A 22215-nucleotide genomic window follows, 5' to 3' on the forward strand; every position below is an offset into this window, starting at 1 on the left:
GACTGAAGAATATGCCATTGTATGTATACACCAAATTTTCTTTATCCATTCATCTGTAGATGGACTATGTAGATTGTTTCCACATCTTGGCTATTGTAAATAGTGCTGTAACAAACAGGGCAGTGCTAATATCTCCTGATTTCAATACTTTGGATAAATAAAGGCCCAGAAGTGGGGTTGCTTAATCATGTGGTACTGAATTTTGGGGGGGACACTCATGCTGTTTCCCACAGCTGCTGCACTCTTGTATTCCCACCAACAGTGCACAAGGGGTCCCTTCTCCACAGCCTTGCCAACATTTCTTTGACTTCTGCTCCACAGTTATCATCACTCCTCCCCTTAAACTTCTCCGAGGTCTAGGATATCGCATTCCCTGCTCCAGCACCCTGTCCTGGTATCACCACGCTGCAAGTCTTTTATTTACTCTACTTAAAAAAATTTTTTTTATTGAGGTATAGTCAGTTTACAATGTTGTGTCAGTTTCTGGTGTGCAGCACAGTGCTTCAGTCACACATGAACCTACATACATTCTTTTTCATACTCTTTTTTACAGTGAGCTACTACAAGATATCGAATATAGTTCCCTGTGCTGTACAGTATGAACTTGTTTATCTATTTTATATATACCAGTCAGTATCTGCAAATCTCGCACTCCCAATTTATCCCTTCCCACCCTCTTCCCCCCTGGTAACCATAAGTTTGGTTTCTATGTCTGTGGGTCTGTTTCTGTTTTGTAAATAAGTTCTTCTTTTTTTTTTAGATTCCACAGATGAGTGATATCATGGCGTTTTTCTTTCTCTTTCTGGCGCAAGTCTTTTAACTTCAGTGTGCCAGCGGCTCTCCCTACCCTGTGGTCAGCAGTGATGGGCTCTTGTTGTCGGGCAGCTGGCAAGCTCCAAGCTTCCAGTGCTGAGCCGGCTCTGAAAGCACTACCCACTTCAACTGCCTCAGGCTGGCTTCCCCAGAAGCAGATTTTGGTGGGGGTCAGCCCCTGGGAACACCACCCATGAGTGTGCAAGCGCAGCTGGACTGGCCAGAGGGATGCTGAACCGAGATGCAGTTGCAACAGAGGCCTCAGATGATCCCACAGGAACTGTGGAGCTGGGGTGGCCCTTTGGAGAGGCCCCAAATTGAGGAAAGGGACTAGGTCTTTGAACCCCCCAATTGGCCAAGCTCCAGATGTGGGCTGCCCCTGGGAAGGGGGCACAGCCACAGGCAAGGCAGTACCCTTCCACTGGAGACAGTTCCCAGAAACACTCAGCTGTGCGCTGGCAGCAGCCAACATTCTCAGCATTTGGGAGGAAGAGCCCCTGGGTCCTGAAGGGACGACTTGTCTCACATCCCATCTGTAGGGGCAGGATTGGGCTCAGACAAGCCCTGCTCTCTTGTTCTGGTCTTCCTGTGAGCCATTGTGGGGCTGAAAAGCAGGGTGGATGGTGAGGGGAGCCAACAGAGTAGGTCAGATACAGAAGGAATGAGAGGCAGCTGCAGAGTTTAAGAAAAGCCTCTTCTATTGCACAGCAAGTGTCAACAAGAAGAAATGGCGTTGTGAGGTGTGTGACTAACAATGCACATTTGGATGTTTTCATTGCCTGGAGGCAAGAACGACCCTTGGGCCTGCAGCGCCGAGGGTAACATGGCACAGCAGGAGGGAAGGTCGGCTGCGTCTGTAGCTCTCGGCTCCGAAGATGACTGTGTGGTTGGGCTTTTCCCTGCATTACAGAAACGGGTACTTAAGAAGGTGTACAGCCAACCAGCCAACCGAGAGCCTTGGATGAGAGACGGCACTCGAGCCAGCAGTGACAAACCTAAGGGGGCAGGAGGCCACCCGCCTCAGCTGCGTCTAGTGGAGCAGGGTCCTTCAAGACTGATAAAGGACACGTGATTCCACAGATGAAGGACGCGCATCCACGGATGAAGGACGCGCCTCCACAGATGAAGGACGCGCATCCACAGATGAAGGACATGCGTTCACAGAAAACAGACCGATGGGGACCCACGGGGAAAGGAGGCAGGGGAGGGGCAAACGAGGAGTTTGGGATTAGCAGATACAAACTGCTGCACATAAAATAAACAACAAGGTCCTGCTGTAGCACCCAGGGAACTATGTTCAATATCCTGTAATAAACCATAATGGGAAAGAATGTGAAAAAGAATATGTTTATGAATGTAACTGAACCACTATGCTATACACCAGAAACTAACACAATATTGTAAATCAACTAGAGTTCAATCATAATCATAATCATAATAAAAGAATATGTAATTCCAGCTTTTCTTTCCATAACCTTGCAAAGTTCTGCTTTCTAGATACAAAGACAAATGGAGCCCCATGCGCAGCGCACTTGTCTGACCAGGACCAGCCATGTGGCCTGCAGTGGGGAATCTTCCAAACCAGCAACTCTGGACAGAACAGGGAATTTTGAACCCCCTCAACCACCCCGGGGCAGCTGCTGTATTTGTTGTCCTGTTTTTTGTAGCAGACAGCACCTCCTCTTCCTTGTACGGGCCCCCTCTCTGAGCATTTTCACTCCAGGACACTGATATCAAGGTGCCTCCATGTGTTCTGTTCTTGCCACGCTGATCTCCACTTTGGGTGAGGGCCTGAAGTTATTTCTTCCAACTTCCCTGAAATAGTCTGCATGCACTGAAGTCTGCAGCCCAGCTTACAGCAACCGTTCAGAGCCAATTATTCTTGACACGTGAGCACAGCCATCTGAAAAGTGGCAGGTGCACCACCACCACCAGCTTGAAGACCAAAGGGGAAAGGTCCAGTAAGGCAAACTGGTCCCACGTGCAGAAGAGTGGATTGCTTTCCAAGACATCGCCCACCATTCCTCGTGCTTATCTGGGAGGGCCTGGAACTTTTTGCTGACTTCAGCCACCAGCCTTGGACCAAACTCATAGGTAACCACCATTTTGGATCTTTCAACAGCTTTACAGCCACACTGGCATTTCCATGCCCCGATCGGCTGACTGGCCTTAAGGCTGACTAACCGGTAATGCCGCTGCTGATGGTGGGGCAGTCCCACCCCAGAGATGAATGGGGGGCCCTATCTTACCTTGAGCATCTCCTTGGGCTGGGCTGGCAGAGGCCCCTGAGGAGCTCATGCCGTGGCATGGAGGGCACCTGGTGGAGGGCAAGACCCACCCCGCACCATATGCAACATATATCCTTTGTGCTTTTCATTGAACACATGTTGGGCGTGTGCTGACTGTGCTTTCTCAGCATGCCTTCCCTCCTTTTAACAGCACCTCCTTCCTTTGGGGAGCCCCCGCTCCCGTCCCACGTGGCCATGAACTGGTCTCCCCCAGAGCTCCAGCTGGCTCCCTGCCAGCACGTGGCCTCCATGAAGCATCTCCTTCGAGGGGCCTGTCCTGCCCATCACAGGTGAAGTCTCTCAGGCCTTACCTCCCCTCGGCAGCCCCAGTGCCCTCTATCTCATCCTGACACTTGTCAGCTTCTTCCTGACACTTAGCATTCCGGAATCACCTGTCGTTTATGACGTCCCCTTCACACGAGACTGAAGCTCCACGGAGCAGGGCCGGGCTCTCCTACACCGCTGCTACACTCCCTGCTTCTAACACGACACCTGTCCACAGCACGTGCCGTAAACACGAGCCGAGTCAGCTGTCCCCCCCCCCCCCCGCCTGCCTCCCCACTGCACGGGCCTGGCTGGTGACTGACAGACATAGGAGCTGCAGAGATAGGAACCATCTGGCCACTCCTGAGGCCTGGCTTGTTCAAGACCTTCTTTGATTCTGGAAGTTACCTGGTAGCCTTAAAAACAGGCCGGGCGGCAGGGAATTCTCGGGGTTTTATTAGCCAGATTTTTTTCTATTGGCTCCCAACAGAAGCAGCCCAACTAAACCAGCACTCCAAGTTACTACGTTCAAAACCTTTGTAAATATTTAAAATAACTGCATTGCATCTGGTTAAACAAGCAGCGCCGCACTTCCTTAGCCAAGCCCCTCTGGCAGCCTCTGCCCTCCTGGCTTTCCGCAGTCGCACATGCCGCTGCTCTGCGCCCAGGATTATTTTCAAGGGTGGCTTCTCAGAACTGGAATGGTTGGGTTGGACAGATGGCATGGACATTTTAAGGAGCTTGCTACCTTTTCCAAAATTTCTTCCCACAAGAGGTTGCAGTGCGGCCGGCCCCAGCACGCCGCAGCCGGCGAGTGCTGCTGCTCAGCTCCCGGACCTGTGAGCAGAGCCACCTCCCCCGTCCTCGCCTGCACCCCCACCCCACACACGCACGTCCTGTGCGCTCTCAGCCAAGGCTTCCTGGGTCCTGAGTTTTTCCTTTACCCGCCTTACAGACAGGCTCTACTTGGGTTTCAGTAATCAAATCGTTTTATTCTATCACATGACAGGCTTCCTTACCCGGACTCCCTGGGAGCTCCCGCTTGTCCAGGTCTGACCCACTTCTAGCCTATGGCTGAGATGAGAGGCCACCCAGAAGACTTGCTTTCCAGGCTCCCGGTGTGACACTGACAGGAGCGGGTGAAGCCCCTTCACAGTGTGACACTGACAGGAGCGGGTGGATGAATCTGCCAGAGCACATGTTCTCACAATAGAAAACGAAAACTAAGCAAGACCTAGAGAACGGTGCCGAGGGTGAGCCTAAGCGTTTAAGTCAAGTATCTGAATGGCTGAGGAGCTGGAGTAACCTTGAGTTATTGGGTCCAACTCCCTCACGTTAGACACAAGGACATGGACGAGCCCCAGAGAGGCAAGAGGCCGGCGGTCCTGGGTGATGTCCTTGCTAATCTCATAGTGACCATCAAAACACAGAAGTTACTTCAAGGGAAACCAAACCAAACGTGCCCACCACCAATACGTGTTAAGAAAGTAGCTACATCACAAGAGGAAAGCAGCTACCGAACACAGCAGCTGTGCGCCGGCCCGCCTCCTACCCTGCTGGCACGGCCGTGCGAAGTGACATACACGGGCAGTTTCCATACTAGCAAAATACTTTTATTATTTTAAAATGATAAAACAAGGAAAGTAAAGATTTCTTTTTGGTGTATACCAGTTAAGAGAAGTAGAAGAATAAGGGTATTAATAGGATTTTCATGTACTTTGATGACAGTAAAAAGTTAACAATACCAATTGTTCGCCATAAAACATCATAGCTCCCCCAAAACACATATATAAAGGATCATTGTTTTAGAATCTATAAAAGTAAAAAATATACAGTCAGAAGCTCTAACGCTTATTCCACCTTTAATATAAAATTGTAAACATTTATTTACACAAAGCAAATGTGTATAACAAAAGTCCGAGCACCCTTTTCTTTTGAGTCATGGCTCCTGGAAGATGGGGATTTGCACTGAAGTGGAGTTGTCTCCTTCCCTGACTACCCAAAAACCAGATTCATAAATAAAGCCACGGGCAGCTCCCTGGGGGGACCCCAAGCATCACATTTTATTGCTCTGACACTGTGGCAAGTGAGAAGCCTGCTGTCCGTTTGGCGGCCCCAGGACTAAGGCAGGGGCAGCCCTCCCCAGAAGGCGGAGGCGGAGGTGCGAGCGCCTGGGGACAGAGGTGAGCAGCAGCCAGAGGGGCACCGGGAGAGGAACAAGGACCCGCCACCAGCCTTCAGCCCACTATTTTTGGTAGAAAATCCGCTGAAGTCGCCCTCTTCTCCTTCAGATTGGGGAACTCACGCGGAGGGCGGGGTCTTCACTGGCTTAATGATTCATTCCCTTCTTTGAGAGCTAAATTCAGCGTCTGGGGAGAGTGGGGAGGGCATTTAAAGGGGAATGGCCCGAACACCACGCTCACGGTGGCAAATGGCTATTAGAGAAGAGGCTCTGAGGGTCCAAGTACCCCCATGAAAGGCACTGCTGGCGCAAAACAATGACCAACGTGTGTACGATCCTCCACCCCCTCAAAGCCACTCAAGCTGGTCGTGTGAATATTTTCCTTGGCTCAATTCTTTACTTATGATACTCCTTGAATTACCCATTTTGAGACTCCCAGGAAATACAAATGGGGTTGTGGTTTCTCCTGAGACCACCCTGTATGTCAAGCCACCCTTTTCAGTGTACTACCTTCTCTCCAACACTCTGTGTAAAAGGGTCCGCCCTGCGCTCGCCATTCAGCTTTCGTTATACCGAAGTGCTCTGTCTTCCTTCTCCACACACAGCCCACAGGTAATAATCTGTTTTGTGGACTCTTAGCTTAGTCAAGTCCATTCGTTCACAGACCTTGAAGAGAAATCCACTTGAATCTTTAGAAAGGATGTATTAGTGTTATAAAGCAATTCTCTTTAAAAAGTGCAAGTCGTTTGACGAGGGAGTGGCAGAAGCAGTAAAATAAAGTGGAATTCTTTCCTCTGGCCTCGCCTGCGCCCCCTCGGCCAAACAGGGCCCACCTTTTTCTCCTTTTCCCAAACCTTTGCCTTCTGGGGAGGGGAAACCCTCCTCCTTGCAATGCCATGGTTCCCTCTAAGGAGTTTTAATGACTCTTTCCCCTCCAATCTAGTAAATCTGTGCTTACGAGGTTTTCCATCTGGGCTGGAGAGAGGAAGGGGAGGCAGAGAGAAAGGTCAGGTGAACTGAAGACGGGGTGAAGACAAGACATCTGCGCACAACTCAACAATGATCCCCTTCCCAACACGTTATACAGTTTTCAGAGACACGGCAACAGGTGGAAAGTTACAACAAAAGAGGACAGAGTAACCCAGTGACTCCATCTTAGCAGTCAGCCGGGGGGCGGCCACCAACACACATGGGAGCTTCTTCCGCCCAGGTCCTCCTGACTGCCAACCCGCGTTCTGGAAGGAGGAGGAGCTGCTGGGAAGACCCACCTGTGTCACTAGCTCTGCATCTTGTTCCTTTTTGGCACTTGCAGTCACAGCCTGCACTTACGGAAATGATTTTCCACTGAGCCTCCCTTTCCCCTGAAAGCTGACAAAGAGCAGGAATAAAAAAGGCTCTTAATCAAAAGGAAACACTAGGTTTCCAATGCCACTTAATCACTTTAAAACGTCACCTATCCTAATCTGTTTTAAAACCTTAAAAAATTTAAAAAATCTTTTCTACGCTACAAATTGCGAATAGTTCTGCTATAAAGTTTCAACAAAAATTTGTCCCCAACATTGGGGCAAGTGGAGAAATCTTGGATTAAGTCAACACAATGGCACAGATTTTTAGAAGCCTGACATCATGGGGTTTCATTGTTGGTTTTTTGGTCATTTGGATAGAAAACCACCTGCAGAACCCTGTCCTGCTGTCCCAACACCAGGTAGCGATGCCAGCAGATGGGGTGGGGCCAGCCCGATAGCCCACAGCTGCTGGCAGGGAGCCGTGGGCCCCCCTGGCTCTGGGAGGGCCGGCCTCAGCCCTGGGGCTCTAGCTCCACCCGCCCGCCCAGCTCCCCGGGCCCTGGGCTTTTGGTCCAAAGCAGTTGCTCCTTCTTGCATCTGAGAGCAAAAATATAGGGTGTATGAACACTGACACCACCACAAATTCTCCCGTTACTGAGGCCCTAAGAGGTCGTCCAAATCATTCATCCACTCCTCCGAAGTCCTGTTCTTCAGCAGGGAGTCGATCAAGTCAGTGTCTCCAGCCATGCCGGCCAGCCCACTGCCACCCGGCTGCCCGCTGTAGGCAAAGGGCAGCTCCTGGCCTGCGGTCCGCACAGGGTAGGCCTGGGCGCAGTGCAGCCCTGCCCGCCCGCCCATCGCTGGGGCGGGGCTCTGGCTGAAGGCCCCCAGCTCAGGCCCGGCCGGGCTCAGGCCCGGCAAGCCTTGCGGTGGGGCTCCCTGGGGAGGTGCTGGGGCAGGGGCACTGGTCCTCTGCTGTGCGCTCACAGGGGGCAGCATGGGCCCTGCTGCAGCTGCCGAGCTCAGGGGGGCCATGGGCCTGCTGGGCATCGCCTGGGAGAACTGTGCGCTGGACATTTTCAGGTGGGCCTGCTGCATGTGGAAACTGGAAGCTGCACTGAAGGGGCTTACGGTGTTGTTCCCTGGGGTTTGGCCACTCAGGTTTGGCATTCCCTGATGCTGCCATGAGGGATTCTGGCCTCCCATGGTCGCCGACACCCTTGGGACCTGCGGCTTAGTTAAACCAGAGTTCAGGGGCCCCTTACTGTGCTGTTGGGAGAGACCAGAGTTCCCCAGAGAGTTCTGCCCATAGGCAGCTGAAACCGAGGTGTTCTGGCCCATGCTGGTCTGCCGGGGAATGTGGGCATGTCCGTTGGTGGCCTGTGGCGGAGGCTGGGCCACTATCTGGGTTATACCAGAAGCCATGCCATAGAGGCTGCTCTGCGGCATGCTCTGGGAGCCAGTGAACTGAGCCATGCCGCGGTCCTGCTGGCCTGAGTTTGACGGGAGGGAAGAAACCGAAGTGTGTGCAGGGCCCATTGGCATCAGACTCCCGGCCTGAGAGAACACTCGAGGGCAGCTGGCGTTAGACGGACCCAAGCTGCTCATGCCAGGCATGGCAGTGGAGGACCCTGGAAGACAGAAAACTCTGTCAGCAAGTGGGCACTTCTCGGCCACCACTGCAGAGACACACCGGAGCCCAGGCTGCAGCCGTTATCCTAGAGACATGAAGGCACAATCAGAACATCATACATCTCATGTCGGGGAGAGCTCGGGGGCTGGACCAATGAGGAGACTGAGACAGGAGAGGCGAGCGGTGTGGCTAGGGTGTGGGGACAGCATCCAGAGATAAGCTGCAGGTACAGTTCTGGGCAGACTCAGAAGAGCTGCAGCCACCACGTGAGGGACAGGGTCGCAAAGCCAAAGGGGAACTGGATTGCGACTCTGTTTTAGACCTTGCCGGGCAGGGACTGTTAAAATCACTTAGATGAGGGGCCCGTGCAATGTGGCACTACATGGTGGTGGCTGGGGAAGAGTCTAGAAGACATTTACTGAGCACCTGCTCTGTGGGGGGTGCTGTGCTGGGGAGACAGCACGGAATGGGACAGAGCGGTCCCGTCCTCAGAGAACTTGCTGCCTGGGACTCTGTCTTCAGCAGTGGATGCACAGTGACAGCACTCACCTGAGAAGCTTTCTTGTGGGTAGGAGAGCGGCTGTGCAGGGACTGGCCGTAACTGAGCACCTTTTTCTCCTCTCCCTCTCTCCACTAGAACCTAACTAAAAGCTTTGTTGAGGAAAACAGAAGAGCTGAAGGAGTCCACTTCTCTCCCACTGACAGCCCACAACAACACGAGATGGGACGGAGGCAGGAAGGCTGGCGAGACCCAGGCTCCCGAGAGGCCTGCAGGCTTCAGCTCCCTGGTCCCGGTCAGCACACACACAAAACTCCAGCTGTCTCCTCCGGAAGGCACGGCTGCAGTCAGTTTCTCTGGGACACTCTATAGTGAGAATCACTGGGGAGGGTGTGGCTCAGCGGTAGAGTGCGTGCTTAGCATGCCTGAGGTCCTGGGTTCAATCCCCAGTACTTACATTAAAATAAATAAATAAAAATAAACCTAATTGCCCCCCCCAAAGAAATAAAATAAATCTAATGGTATAGTGAGAATCACTGACCAAGAAAAGCACAGATTTCAAAGATATTCTCAGAACTAGGAAGACAGGTGTGGCCTACATTTTACTGCACATGTCAAATGAAATCTGTTTCTGGAGCGACAGCCTGAACAGAGGCAGTCGGGCTCCCTGGCATGTCTGAGATGTGGCAGCTGACATCTCAGGACACCTCCTGCCCCTTTCTGGCCAGCTGTCTGCTGCTGATACCGCTATCCACCACGCTGATATGAGCAAACAGGAAGAAAGGAAAAAAAGCAAAAAGACACACAAGTGCATTAAGTCTCTCTTTATCTGTAAAATTGGAGAGGGTCATTTTTCAAAGAAACATATAACAGCAGAAGCAGAGGACTTTCTTAAGAATTGCAGAAGCCATTTCCTGTTGATAAGATATCCTCCATCGTGGGGGAGGGTCTGGCCCAAGCGGCAGAGCGCGTGCTTAGCGTGCACGAGGTCCTGGGTGCAATATCCAGCACCTCAGTCGAAAACAAACAAATAAACCTAATTACCTCTCCCTGCAAAAAAAGAAAAAAAAAAAGAAAAAGGAAAAGATATCCTCCATCTGGAAATGATTTTGCTTCAAAACATTGTATAGCCAGGGACACAGCCATGGCACTCAGCTGAAGTGGTCTGCCTCTATGAACCTGCCCTGACCTGTAGGGTAGCCAGAAAGCTAGGCTCCTCGTGCAGACTGAGGTTACACGAGCAAGTAAATCCATTCAGTATCTACAGCATAAAGCTGGGCGGACAGCAGGAACTCGGCAGGAGGAGAACCACTCTGTCCGGTGCCTGCCTCCCTCTGCCCTCCTCCATCACCTCAGATTCTCCTCACCTGTGAACTGGCCAACCTGTGGTGGGAAGGTGCTCTGGGTTGGGTCTTGGTACTGGGGTGGCGGGCGAGTCAGATGGCGCTGAAACTGCTGCTTCTCCTAGAAAATGCCAAGAACAACAGAACAAAACAGTAAGAACCACACAAAACAGAAAGAGTTAAAACTGTCCAAGTTTGTTACTCAGAAGGACTCCTGTGGAATAATGCTTGTATAATCTCATCTCGGGGATTCTTTTTTTTTTAAACTTTTTTTATTGAGTTATAGTCATTTTACAATGTTGTGTCAAATTCCAGTGTAGAGCACAATTTTTCAGTTATACATGAACATATGTACATACATTGTCACATTTTTTTTCGCTGTGAGCTACCACAAGATCTTGTATATTTCCTGTGCTATACAGTATAATCTTTATCTATTCTGCATGTGCCTCTCAGTATCGACAAATTTTGAACTCCCAGTCTATCCCTCCCCTCTCCGCCTTGGCAACCACAAATTTGTATTCTACGTTTATGAGTCTGTTTCTGTTTTGTATTTATGTTCTTTTTTTTTTTTTTTAAAGATTCCACATATGAGAGATCTCATATGGTATTTTTCTTTCTCTTTCTGGCTTACTTCACTTAGAATGACATTCTCCAGGAACATCCATGTTGCTGCAAATGGTGTTATGTTATCGTTTTTATGGCTGAATAGTATTCCATTGTATAAATATACCACTGCTTCTTTATTCAGTCATCTGTTGATGGACATTTAGGCTGTTTCCATGTCTTGGCTATTGTAAACAGTGCTGCTATGAACACTGGGGTGTAGGTGTCTTTCTGAAGGAGGGTTCCGTCTGAATATATGCCCAGAAGCAGGATTACTGGGTCATACGGTAAGTCTATTCCTAGTCTTTTGAGGAATCTCCATACTGTTTTCTGGGGGATTCTTAATAAACAGTATGGAACAGAAGGATGGGGTGGATCTAAGGAGCAATGATTTAAAAAAAAAAAAAAAAGGTGGTGTATCAGTTTTAAAAAGTAGAGGGCAGACCAGGGAAATGCAGATCAGAGCCACAGTGAGGTGCCATTTCACACCTACTAGGATGGCTAGAATCAAAAAGACAGATAAGTGTGGTGAGGATGTGGAGAAAATGGCCCCTCACACACTACTGTGGGAATGAAAAATGGTGCAACTGCTTTGGAAAACAGCCTGGCCGTTCCTCAAAAGATAAAACTGAAGAGTTACCATTCGACCCAGCAATTCCATCCCTAGGTATACACTCAGGAGAACTGAAAACCTGTGTCCAGGAAAAGGGGAAACAACCCAAATGTCTATGAATAGATGAACAGATAAATAATATTCATACAACAGAATATTACTTAGCCATAAAAAGGAATGCAGTACTGGTACATGCTACAGCATGCTTGAACCTTAAATGCATTTATATGAAATGTCCAGAACAGGCAAATCGATAGAGACAAAAAGTAGATTAGTGGTTGCCTAGGCTTAGGGAGACAGAGGAGTAACTTTTAATGGGTATAGGGTTCTTTTTAGGTGATGAAATGTTCTAAAATTGACTATGGTGATGGCTGTCAACTGTGAATAAACTAAAAGCCATGTGAACTGTACACTTTAAATGGGTGAATTGTGTGTCATGTGAACTATACCCCAATAAAGCTGTTATTTAAAAAATGGCAGAACTGTGGCAGTAATGTGGGCTGTAAAGTCATTTCAATCAACTTTACCCTCTGGGTAGCTAGATCTGCTCTTATGTCTTAAGGATATAGTTCTAAATCCTGAGAACTGCTGTAAAGTTGGTACCTGCATGCTTACTTGGTGACCAAGCAGGGGAACTATAGGCCTGGGAGGGGGCTTGTCAGTCCTGATTCTAGAACCCCCGGACCTCAAAAATGTCTCCATTTCCCTGCTTCATGTCCTGGCTTAGCAAGCTCTACATTTACAACCAGGCTGGGTCCTGTGCAAACTGGCAGACTGTGAGTTCAGTGCTTCAGTAGCTGCCGACAAGGAACATGGAAAAATGTTCCAAACACATACAGTTTTAGCCACAGATTTGGTCTCCATTAATCCCCACTAAGTGACATAAAGCTGCTCTCACACAGGCTACCCTGTGTGAGGAATGAATGCCACACTCCTGGCAAGTGGCTTAAAAGGGCAAAGTAGTCTAACACCGGACATGCACACGCTCACAAACCCACATACGCACAAGCGGAGCCTGCAGCCACCGCAGCGGCTTGGGAGGCAGGCAAGCGTGGGAGGGGGCTGCGGGGTTTTCATCCACCTTTTTTTTTTTTACCTGTTCTGCCAGAAGGTGCTGCTGCCTTTGCAAGAACTGCTGCTGCTGCAAATGCTTCTGCTGCTGCTCCCTCTGCTTCTGCTGGTCCAACAGCAACTGATGCTGCTTCATGACAGCTGCCTGCTGCTGGTTGCTGAGATACGGGGTGCTGCTGTGAGTGCTGGCCACAGACACGGCAGGTGGCTGGGTCCCCACGCTTGTGGCCTGAGTTGGAACAGGGACGCTGGGAGGGTTCTGCTCCTGTCAACGCAGAGAAGGGGGTCTCAAGTCAGGTGGGACACGCTTAAGTCCGTGAGCCCTGACCACGGCGGATGAGCTCTGGCCGGCAGAAGCCCGGCTCAAGGCCTTCTCCTGAAGCCTCTGCTTCCCTGCAGGTGACTCCACGGCAACCACCCTCCACTGTGAGGCCGGGGACTGAAGGCACTAGCACCCGAGTATCCAGGCACAGCAGTGGACAGTTTACCAGCTGCGTCTTCACTTTGTTTCTTACAGTTCACCAGGGGCAAAGGTGTGCTTTTACATTTAAGCTCGTGCATCTACATCCCATGCTTCCACTGGCAGCTGCAGCTCAGAAATGCCCCCTTGCTGGAATGCATGGTGCAAACGAGCCCTTAAGGGAGGAATGTCCTGAGGGGCCCTGGTTGACGGAGACGCTGCATTCTGAGTGTGCAAACCTTAGGTCCCTGATGGAAAGGCTGTCCCTGAACCACCTGAAATTGTATGGTTTGTCCACCTGTGGACAGCATTCTCCTGGGAAGAGGTTCCTGGCCTTTGTCAAACATTTATGCTCAAAAAATACTGAGTATCAGTGAGAACTTTATAGGATATTCGCTATCATTACCTGGGCCTAAAGTAAGAGTCATGTTAAAGGTTAGCACAGTATTATCCCAATATCACTACCTACATTTAAAAGAAAAGGGGAAATTTTAACTCAAGACAGGAAAAAGGCAAAGAGTAGCTACCATTTATGCAAATTCAAATTTTTGAGCTCCTTTCCAATCCTTATGCGTCTGTATATTTAGTCCTTACAAGGTTCTAATCTTAGAGCAGACTGATCTTGAGGTGAAGACTCACGAGTGCCCTGTGAGGTGCCAGTGCCGCTGAAACGGCAGTCACCACCATGCGCTCTTTCCTGGGTTGCTTTTTTCTTTTTTTTTTTTTTTAATGTTTCTTCCTTCTGGTCGGGAGGTAATTAGGTTTTATTTATCTTTTAATGGAAGTACTGGGGACTGAACCCAGGACCTTGTGCACGCTAGGCATGCGCTCTACCCCTGGGCCGTACGCTCCCCACGCTGGCTTGCTCTTGGTGGCTGTGCAGCAGCTCGGTGGCTGAAGCAGGTGCAAGTGTGAACATTCACACGTGCATTCTCTGGCTGGGAGGTGACCACACTGCTTCCAGCTTTCAGCTATTAGAAATAATCATGCAATGACTATCGTGCACATAGCTTTCTTTCTTCAAATTACTTCTTGCAGGGATATAATGTGTTTATGCTTATAAACATTTTTATGGCTTATGAAAAATTGTCAGTTTACTCTCCAAACGCATTCTGCCCATTTACACACCCTCACTACTGTCTGAGCATGTCAATTTCCTCACAGTATTATTAGCACTGAGTTTTTTAATGTTTAATTTTTAAACTTGCAGAGTGCTACAAATACACAAGGGCACACATAAAGGTACTCAAAGGGGACAGTAATGCAGGACACCCACCCAGCTGCACGTGGCACAGCTGTTAGGCATCGGGGGTCTGCAGTGCGGGCGTGAAGGCAGTCCAGGACACACTGCGCAGTGAGAAAAGCAAGCGCACTCCCCTCTAACTGTGAGGAAGTTGGAGAACACTCTGCGTCTGTCTGCTCTACAAGCCTTGGCCTTACGTAAGAACGCTTCCAGCCAGGGAGCAGACATTTCAGGACACATTGGAACATGAGCAGAAATGCACATAATGATCATGATAAAAAATGACAATCATTCTCCACCCTACAGAGCCACGTAACTCTGCTGAGCTGGAGCATCTGGACTAAATACCATGGAGTTCAAATGTGTTAGGGAGCAGCACTCACCCGAATGTTGTAAGTTTACTGAAGCTTACGGTATTTTGAACATACAGATTTGACAGGTGGTTTAAATTAAAACAAAAAACAAAAAACAAACAGAGCCTCTGAGAAGCACATTCCATGTGATCTTTACCTGGTTTGCTTGACTATTTTTCACTCCCAAGGGAGTCAAAGGACAAGAGTAGCCGCCCCCTCCCTCCCTTTGCTCTCCAGCTACCGGGGACCTGGTACCCACGTGATGGACGTGGAAGCATAGTACACAGAGCAAAGCCCCGCTCACCTGGGTAGGTGGAACCAGCGATCGGAAGGGCATATTTCCCGGCTTTGGTTTCATCAGAAATAAGGAGTTTTGCTCGTTGTTCAGATGAGGCAGCTGCTGGGGAAGATAAGCCATCAGGGCTGGCTTGCTCTGGCCGGTCCCCGGGCCACCTTGCCCACAGTCCGCTTTGTAGTGAGAGAGGGGTTTGGTGTTGCCGTAGTCCAGCACTGAGCCTGGGCTAGCCACGGCACTCTGACTCAAGCTGCTTGGTGGCTGGTGACTCAGCAGGCTCGCACGGCTGGGCTGGAGGTAGGGGCCTCCGGGCCGAGGGGAGCTCTTGTTCACACTTGGCATCATGAGCAGTTTGGAGCTGGTGAAGTCCTGCTTGTAGCCCTGAGGGCTGGCAGGCTTCTCCATGGGATAAGGGACATGTAAGGGACTGTGGGAGGAGCTTGTCTGCTGCCACGTGGACATCTGGCCTGGGGCTGGTGCTGGGGCAGCCTGCTGTGGGTTCTGGAGCATCTGCTCGCGTTTCTGCTTGGCAGCGATCTGCTGGAGCTGATGGGCAGAGGACAGCTCTGAGCCCCCTCCTGGGCCCTGGCTCGGCAATACCACACCAGAGAGGGCTCTCTGTGCGCTCTGGGCCTGGGCTGACGCCGGCATCAGGCTGGGACTGGGACTGTCCACCCCAGGCTGACCAGAGGTGTGGAACAGGGGCTGGGAGCCCCCTAGGCTGGGTGAATCTGTGCTCACAGGGCCAGATGACGGCCCCAGGAAGGTCTGTCCTGCAGACCCAGCCCTCACTTGAGGAGAGCCTAACTGTTCTTGTTCAAAGGCTGCTGGAGAGAATTCCGTCTTAATGTTAATGTCCTGTGCCAAGGGGGTCTGTGTAGCAGAGCCAGAAGACTCTGGGTCCTTCTTCTCCTCAAAGTCCTCAGTAAACAGATCCTTCATGTCTTCGTCGGGCACTGACCTGTTCAGCTCCTCGATGAGCTCCTTCCACTCCTGCTCGTTGAGGTTGAGGTCAGGCATGAGGTTGCTCTGAGATATGGAGCCTCCGGCCCCCGAGATCATGCAGGGCAGGTCATCCACAGGCTCCTGCTTCAGCTCTCTGCTCAGGCTCAGGGGAAGGGACTCACCGGGGTTACCGCCTCCATTCAGGTGGAGGCTCGAGTCTGCCACACACTTCTTGCTGATGGAGTCCAGCCCTAGTGAGTGCTTCCCACCGGCCTGCAGGGCCTCTGCGCCAGGCTTGTCCGGCTGACCAAGAGGGGAAGCTGGAGGCAGGCCATTGGAAGAGACAGCTACTCCAAGAGGGGCCTCGCGGCGCGTCTTCTTGTGTCCAGGAAAGAGGTCCCCATAGCCATTCTGCTGCTCACCATTCTGAGGGGAGGTGGCGCTATCGAGATTCCTCTTCACCGTGTCATGGAGATGCTGAGAAACAGGAAAAAGAGTGACTGACGTGCACAACACTATGTATCAGGTCCCCCTGCTTCCAACGGTGACATGAGCCAGGGGCCTGTATTCCTGAAGTGCCCTCCTGTCAGTTTTGCTTGCCCAGTTTACACACCCCATTTCCGGGAACACACCCCCATCTTCTCTCCAGGGCTCTCCCTCCCCTGGGGCCCGTGGCCCTGCCTGAGTCAGGATTACCTCAGCTGTGGGAAAGCAGCCTCCCTGCAGTCAGCGCATCAGTCCCTGGACTTCTGCAGCTGCCCAGCGTCATCTAATCTGAGGGTGCCAGAGGAAGGAGGCGACGAGGAAGAGCAGAGGATGCACATACATTCTTGAGGACATCATTAGAACCCCGGATCTAGGTTATACCCGAGACCAGCCTGTTCCTCTGGACTTTCCACTTTTGGGAACCCTTCCTTGTGTTTAAACCTGTTTAACGTGGATTTCTGCTGCCCTCAGCTGAAGGAGACCTGGCCAGTACAGGCTCTTTCTCAGGCCTTGTTGGGGGCTGACCGCAAGCCCCAGGCCTCCATCTTGGTGCACAGGCATTTCCCAGCCTTTCCAGGCGCCCTTACCCGGCTCCACCCCTTCTCTCCAGGCTGGGCTGCTTCCTCACATGCCTTACCGGCCTCTGTCTTTTGTCTCATTCTCCTCCTCACCAACCCTGAGCATCTCCTCATCCCCTGCACCCAAGCACCAGCCCTGACAAACCCTACCACTTCTTAGAAGACCATTTATTTGAACACAGTCAGGTCTGTCTGGCACCGATACTCACCTCCCCATGTTCATTCAACTAACCTTATTAACAGTCTACTGTGTGTCAGGGGCAAGTGCTATGGGAACATCAAGACAAATGAGGGGGTCCCTGCTCATCATGGGTTTCCAGTCTTCTAGGACACGAGACATACACGGACATGTTTACAGAATAAGACAAGTGCCCTATGCAAGCAGTAGAGCAATGAGCACCTGGAGAGTTCAGGGCGGGGGTTTCATGGGGAGAACATGACACTGGGAGTGGGAAGGGAGAAGGTGGTATCTTTCCACTGTTTCCCTAGCCTTGTTTTCGGCTGTCAGGACACAACTCCTCCACTAACAGAGGCACCTACACTCAGCCTCTAAACATGGGTGCTCCTTTCCTATGTTTAGTTCTGTTACATTTCCGTCCTTCACTCCTCACTCCCAGTTCCACCCTCTCCTCCCCTCTCCCACTAGCCCTAAGCATCTATACTGTGCTATTTACACAGCTCCAAACAACAGCTTTACTTACCAGATTTAAATAAGTTTCAGAGGAGTCGGGGAGCAGCACGCAGCACTCTGCTGCAGAGAAGGGCCACAACGACCCATCACACCCACCCTGGGAGCCTGACTACAGGAGTACCTGATGGGGAGGCAGGGGGCGCAGGAGGCACCAACTGTCAGCAGCAAACTGCTTGCTGGGAACAAAGTGCAAGAAAACCAGGAGGGCAGTTTCATCAACCTCTGAGTTTCAGCTTTAATGCATTCATCTCCCTCTTCCTTCAAGACTTTCTTAATTCTTATCCGTTAAAGCTGACTGCACAGCAGTCTGTAAATCCTGGCTGAGGAAGTCTTTCTTTAAATCCATATCTGGGTACCCAAGTTAGCTCAGAAAAACTTAGGAATGCTGGATATATGGAACTGTAGGGCAGAGGAATAAGCGAACCACGATCCCAAATCCAGACCCTCAAGAACACAGCCCCTTCAAGAGGACCGGAGCTTACGCTCCTGTAGGTTCTTCTGCTTCCTGACGCCACCTAGGGGTGAGAGGGGGAAGGACAAATAATCCTAAAACGGACCTTTTACAAGATCTATTGTTTGAGTTTCCTTTGGGGAAGGTAAATTCATATCCATTTAACTGGTCAGAAGAAAATCAAAGTAAGTTGCTAATTTTTCTTGGATTTGTATTCTTTTATATTTTCTTTTTGGAAAAATCATGTGTTCCCCAGTGTTAGGTTTGGGCTCTCTGCAAACCTGAGAGCTCACTTTCCTACTGTCCTCAGGGAAGATGGAAAGCTAAGAGGTCAAGGCACTCAGTGAGTCAGCTGGTTGTCCCACATTAGAAGCCGAGTCCTTCTCTGCCCTGACGATTATAAAAGCTACCACTCCCTCTTTCAATGTTCACACGCAAACAGCTGCAGACAAGTTCCAAAGTAACAACTTAATTTTGCAATACCAATTGCTTTTAGCCAAAGGAAACACCAGGTCATTTTCTCAACAAAATTTAACTGGAATGAAGTAGGCGGGGTTGGGGAGTGTGGAATGCGGTGGCCCTGGCATTTTTAAGCCTTGAGTTATTTGCAAGAATGCCTGATGTAGGGCACTGTAGAGGAGGGCAAAGATGAGTAAACCATGGACCTTTCCCTCCAGAAATGTGTAACAGAGATGGGAAAATGGTCTGAACAGATTATAAGTTATTTAAGAACGAATGCAGTGAGAGCTATAAAGCATACAAGCCTGGCTGCCATGTATAGTTACACGTGCTTGCCCTCAGAGGGCTGGTACTCCTGGCTACCCAGTTCAGAGGTTCCTGTTGTAACTACAGGAGCAGTCTGCTGGTGCACGAGGAGGATCCAGTTCTGGGATAACGTGATCTGGTGCTCATTCCTTCACAAGAGGGTTTTGCTGAAGAACACTGCATGCCTGATGGTGAACTGGAGGCCCTGCATGCTCACGCAGGCAGTCTTCCACCAATGCACCCCACAGGCCTGACTCCTCCTCCAGCCTGGGCCGCACACCATCTTCAGTTCTGGGAGAGGGGCCCGAGTCAAGCTGGAGTTGCCACACCCTATGGGTACCAAAGCAGCATCCTGTCCCTACCCACCCACTAGCCTTACGGGACAGTCCCTCACCACGTCTCTACTTCCTCCCTCTCCCACCAACCACCAATGAAATTCCAATGTGCTTTGTGGTCAGAATCCCCCAAATCAGAGTCCTTCCACTCTGAGTTAGCACACAGGTGTGGCTGTTGAACACAGGGAGCTCTCTCGTCAATGCTCCTTATGCACCGGCGCTTCCTGCCCTCCTCACTGGGCACGTGCGGCTCCCCCTGCTCTCCAAACACCCACCCCTAGCCCTGACAGTCAGCATTCTGGTCCACCTTCCAGGAACCGACTGGATGTTGGACCTGAGGAAGGTAAGGGACAGGGACGACTTAGGGGGACTGCTTTCTCCGAAGCCGGCTACGTTCTCAGTCTTCCCCTTCCCCTCTCTCCCTCCTCTATCACCTGCCACTTAACAACTCCCTCCACCTTTAAAGTTCTTTTTCCTCATAGTTCTTTACCATATCATCTTGCTTTCTCTTCTTTTCTAATTGTTTCTTCTCAGTCTCCTTGAGATAGGTTTCCCCTTCAAATAAACATGAGTCTTCTCCCTTTTTCATTCTACATACGTTCCCATGTCTTCAAATTCTTATTATAGAACATCACATTCAGAATAAATCCCACTGCCCAGGGGCAAGTGCCTGCCTCCTTTCACAGGCCATCCCTACTGCGCACCATGTCCAAGTCACATGGCCTTTTGATAGTTTCTCAAATGTGCCCGCTCCCTCCTGCCTCAGAGCCTTTGCCCAGAACACTTCTCCCTCTTGACGTCAGGGGTAGCTCGTCTCCTAATTCAGGCCCCTGATCTCCTCAAAGTCATCATCAGCTCACCTGCTCCTTCCGCACAGTCACTCTTGATCCTATCTCCTTAATTCCCACATTCAGGCACTAATTTGAGTGGGCCCAGCTCTCCCCATTAGAATGAGAAGCAGAGACCCCACACCTAGAACAATGCCTAGCACGTTCGTTCACAGATATTTATGGAGTGCTACCTCTAACCCACCCATGTCCACAGAGCATCAGACTCCTGTCTGTCCAACTACCTAGCTGGTGTGCTCTACTGGGGCACACTACACATCACTCAGACGAAGTCTGTCCAAACCTGAAGCAGCCTCCCCCCAGTCTTGCTCTCCTTGCCTCCGTGCCTGTCTAAGAGACCGTCACTGCTATCCGTCCTATCAGAAACCAGCAGGCCGCTCTTGCCCCTCCTCCTCTACTCCCTGCATCCCCGTCAGTACCCCGGGCCTGCTGAGTCCCCCTCCCTACCATTCCCTGAATCCACAATGCTCTGCATTCACTAACACCCATTCCTCTTGCCTGAATTACTTTCATCATGTCTAAAGCTAGTCTTGTTGCAGCCCCACCCTCACTGATACTCTGTACTTTGATCAGAATGACTGTGCTGAAGGGCAAGTCTGATTCTGTACCTCACTGCCCTCAGTCTCCATAATCCTGAGCTGTCCTTCAGGCTCTAGCACCAGCTTAACTCCCCACCAGCTCCAGCCACATCCACGTTGCACTCCAGTGGTGTGGCTCATTGGAACATCTCAGAAGTGCAGGTTGAAACAAATAAAGTCACCTAGCTTTTTAAGGTGACAGGAGTTAAATACTGGTAATTTCAACCTCATACCATGCTCACTTCTTTCCATGAGCTCTTCCAACAACCTATATGTACAGAGAGGCCCCTCAGGAATGCTGGCTGCTATTAGAAAAGACCTTCTCCAGGTAAAGTGGATCTATTTTCATGCAATATTCAAGATTTCAATGATTTGAGGAAAAAATCTGTGAAGTCCAAAGTTGCAACTTTGATAAGACACAAATTCGAGCCAAATGCTACAAGGACAAGTCATTACTTCCTTAGGGCGCCTCTTGGACCACTCAGCACCTATACTTACTAAATCCCCACTGCTTTAAAATCTCACTTGACCATCAGAGGTACCCGGAAGATGAGTATCGTCATTCCTGTTTCCACAGCAGATGAAAGTCCAGACCCCCACAGCCCTGCCCTTCTCCAGGGCAGATGAGACAGAGCCCAAGTTAGTCCCACCTGCACCTGTGAAGCTGAAGAGCAGTCTGATGTGAAATACAAGCAGCAGGGAGTGAGTCAGAGTTTCACACTCTAAGGCGAACCTCCCTGAGACCAAGCACCAAGAGCCCCGTCCATGAAGATGCTACCAGAAAAACGGGCTGTGCTATGAGGGGTCTCACACATCAAAGCCACGAGCAATTCTTTGTAAAATATTTAAAGAGAAAGTGTCACAGAGCCTTCCGTAATCTGCCATTAAAATTCCCACTCTTAAGACAATACCTGTCTGAACAGTCTGGCATTGTCACGGACTTAGAAGCACCGGGAGCACTAGCAGCTCTGTGAGCACCACCCCTGCCACTGAAGCCACCGACAAGGACGTGCTGAAAGCGGCAAGTTCTGACAAGTTTACTTTACAGAAAACTTTATGGTTTCGTGCCTAGACATTTTTACCATTACCTTAAAAAAAAAAAAACCACCTTCTTATTCTGAAAGAATTACATCATAGGAAGTTGCAAAGTGAGTAAGAAGGACCTGTGTACCCTTCACCCAGTTTCCCCCAGCAGCTCTACTTTATATATTATAGCAAAGTATTAGCCAGGTAGAAGATATGGGCAGAATGTGTGTGTACAGTTCTATGTCATTTTAGCATATTACTATCATCCTTTTGAGAGAAAACTTTTTAAAAAGTAATGTAATCTCTTCCTGCATGATTATAAAGCAGAAAGTTAAAATTCACACTGTATATATTGAGAATCAAAACTGCAAAACAGATTGGTTCTTGTGCTTGGCAGGCAGTCCATACACTCTCTTTGCTACAGAAAAACCTATTTCAGAAGCCACGTTAGGCTCAGAATGTTGAATGGCCCACATGAAAACAAAGCAAATCCTGCTAACTGGCTGTGTGATCTCAGTTAAGATGCAATCCTTCTAGGATCTGCTTTCATGTCCTATAAAATG

The 22215-nt window shown here is 50.2% G+C and overlaps 1 protein-coding gene across 1 annotated transcript in view; it reads right to left on the bottom strand.

The window, feature by feature from the left end:
- Positions 1-4956: 4956 nt before the first annotated feature.
- The window catches only part of MAML1 (mastermind like transcriptional coactivator 1), a 41366-nt gene continuing 24107 nt past the window's right edge, over positions 4957-22215 (bottom strand). The window contains exons 2-5 of the mRNA XM_032464893.1: positions 14959-16371; positions 12624-12863; positions 10333-10429; positions 4957-8464 (exon numbers count right to left, since the gene is read on the bottom strand). Of these exons, the coding sequence (XP_032320784.1) occupies positions 7485-8464; positions 10333-10429; positions 12624-12863; positions 14959-16371 (2730 nt within the window). The 3' untranslated portion in view covers positions 4957-7484. The remainder of the gene's footprint in view (positions 8465-10332; positions 10430-12623; positions 12864-14958; positions 16372-22215) is intronic.

Source organism: Camelus ferus, chromosome 22, assembly GCF_009834535.1.
Source record: "Camelus ferus isolate YT-003-E chromosome 22, BCGSAC_Cfer_1.0, whole genome shotgun sequence".
NCBI lineage: Eukaryota > Metazoa > Chordata > Mammalia > Artiodactyla > Camelidae > Camelus > Camelus ferus.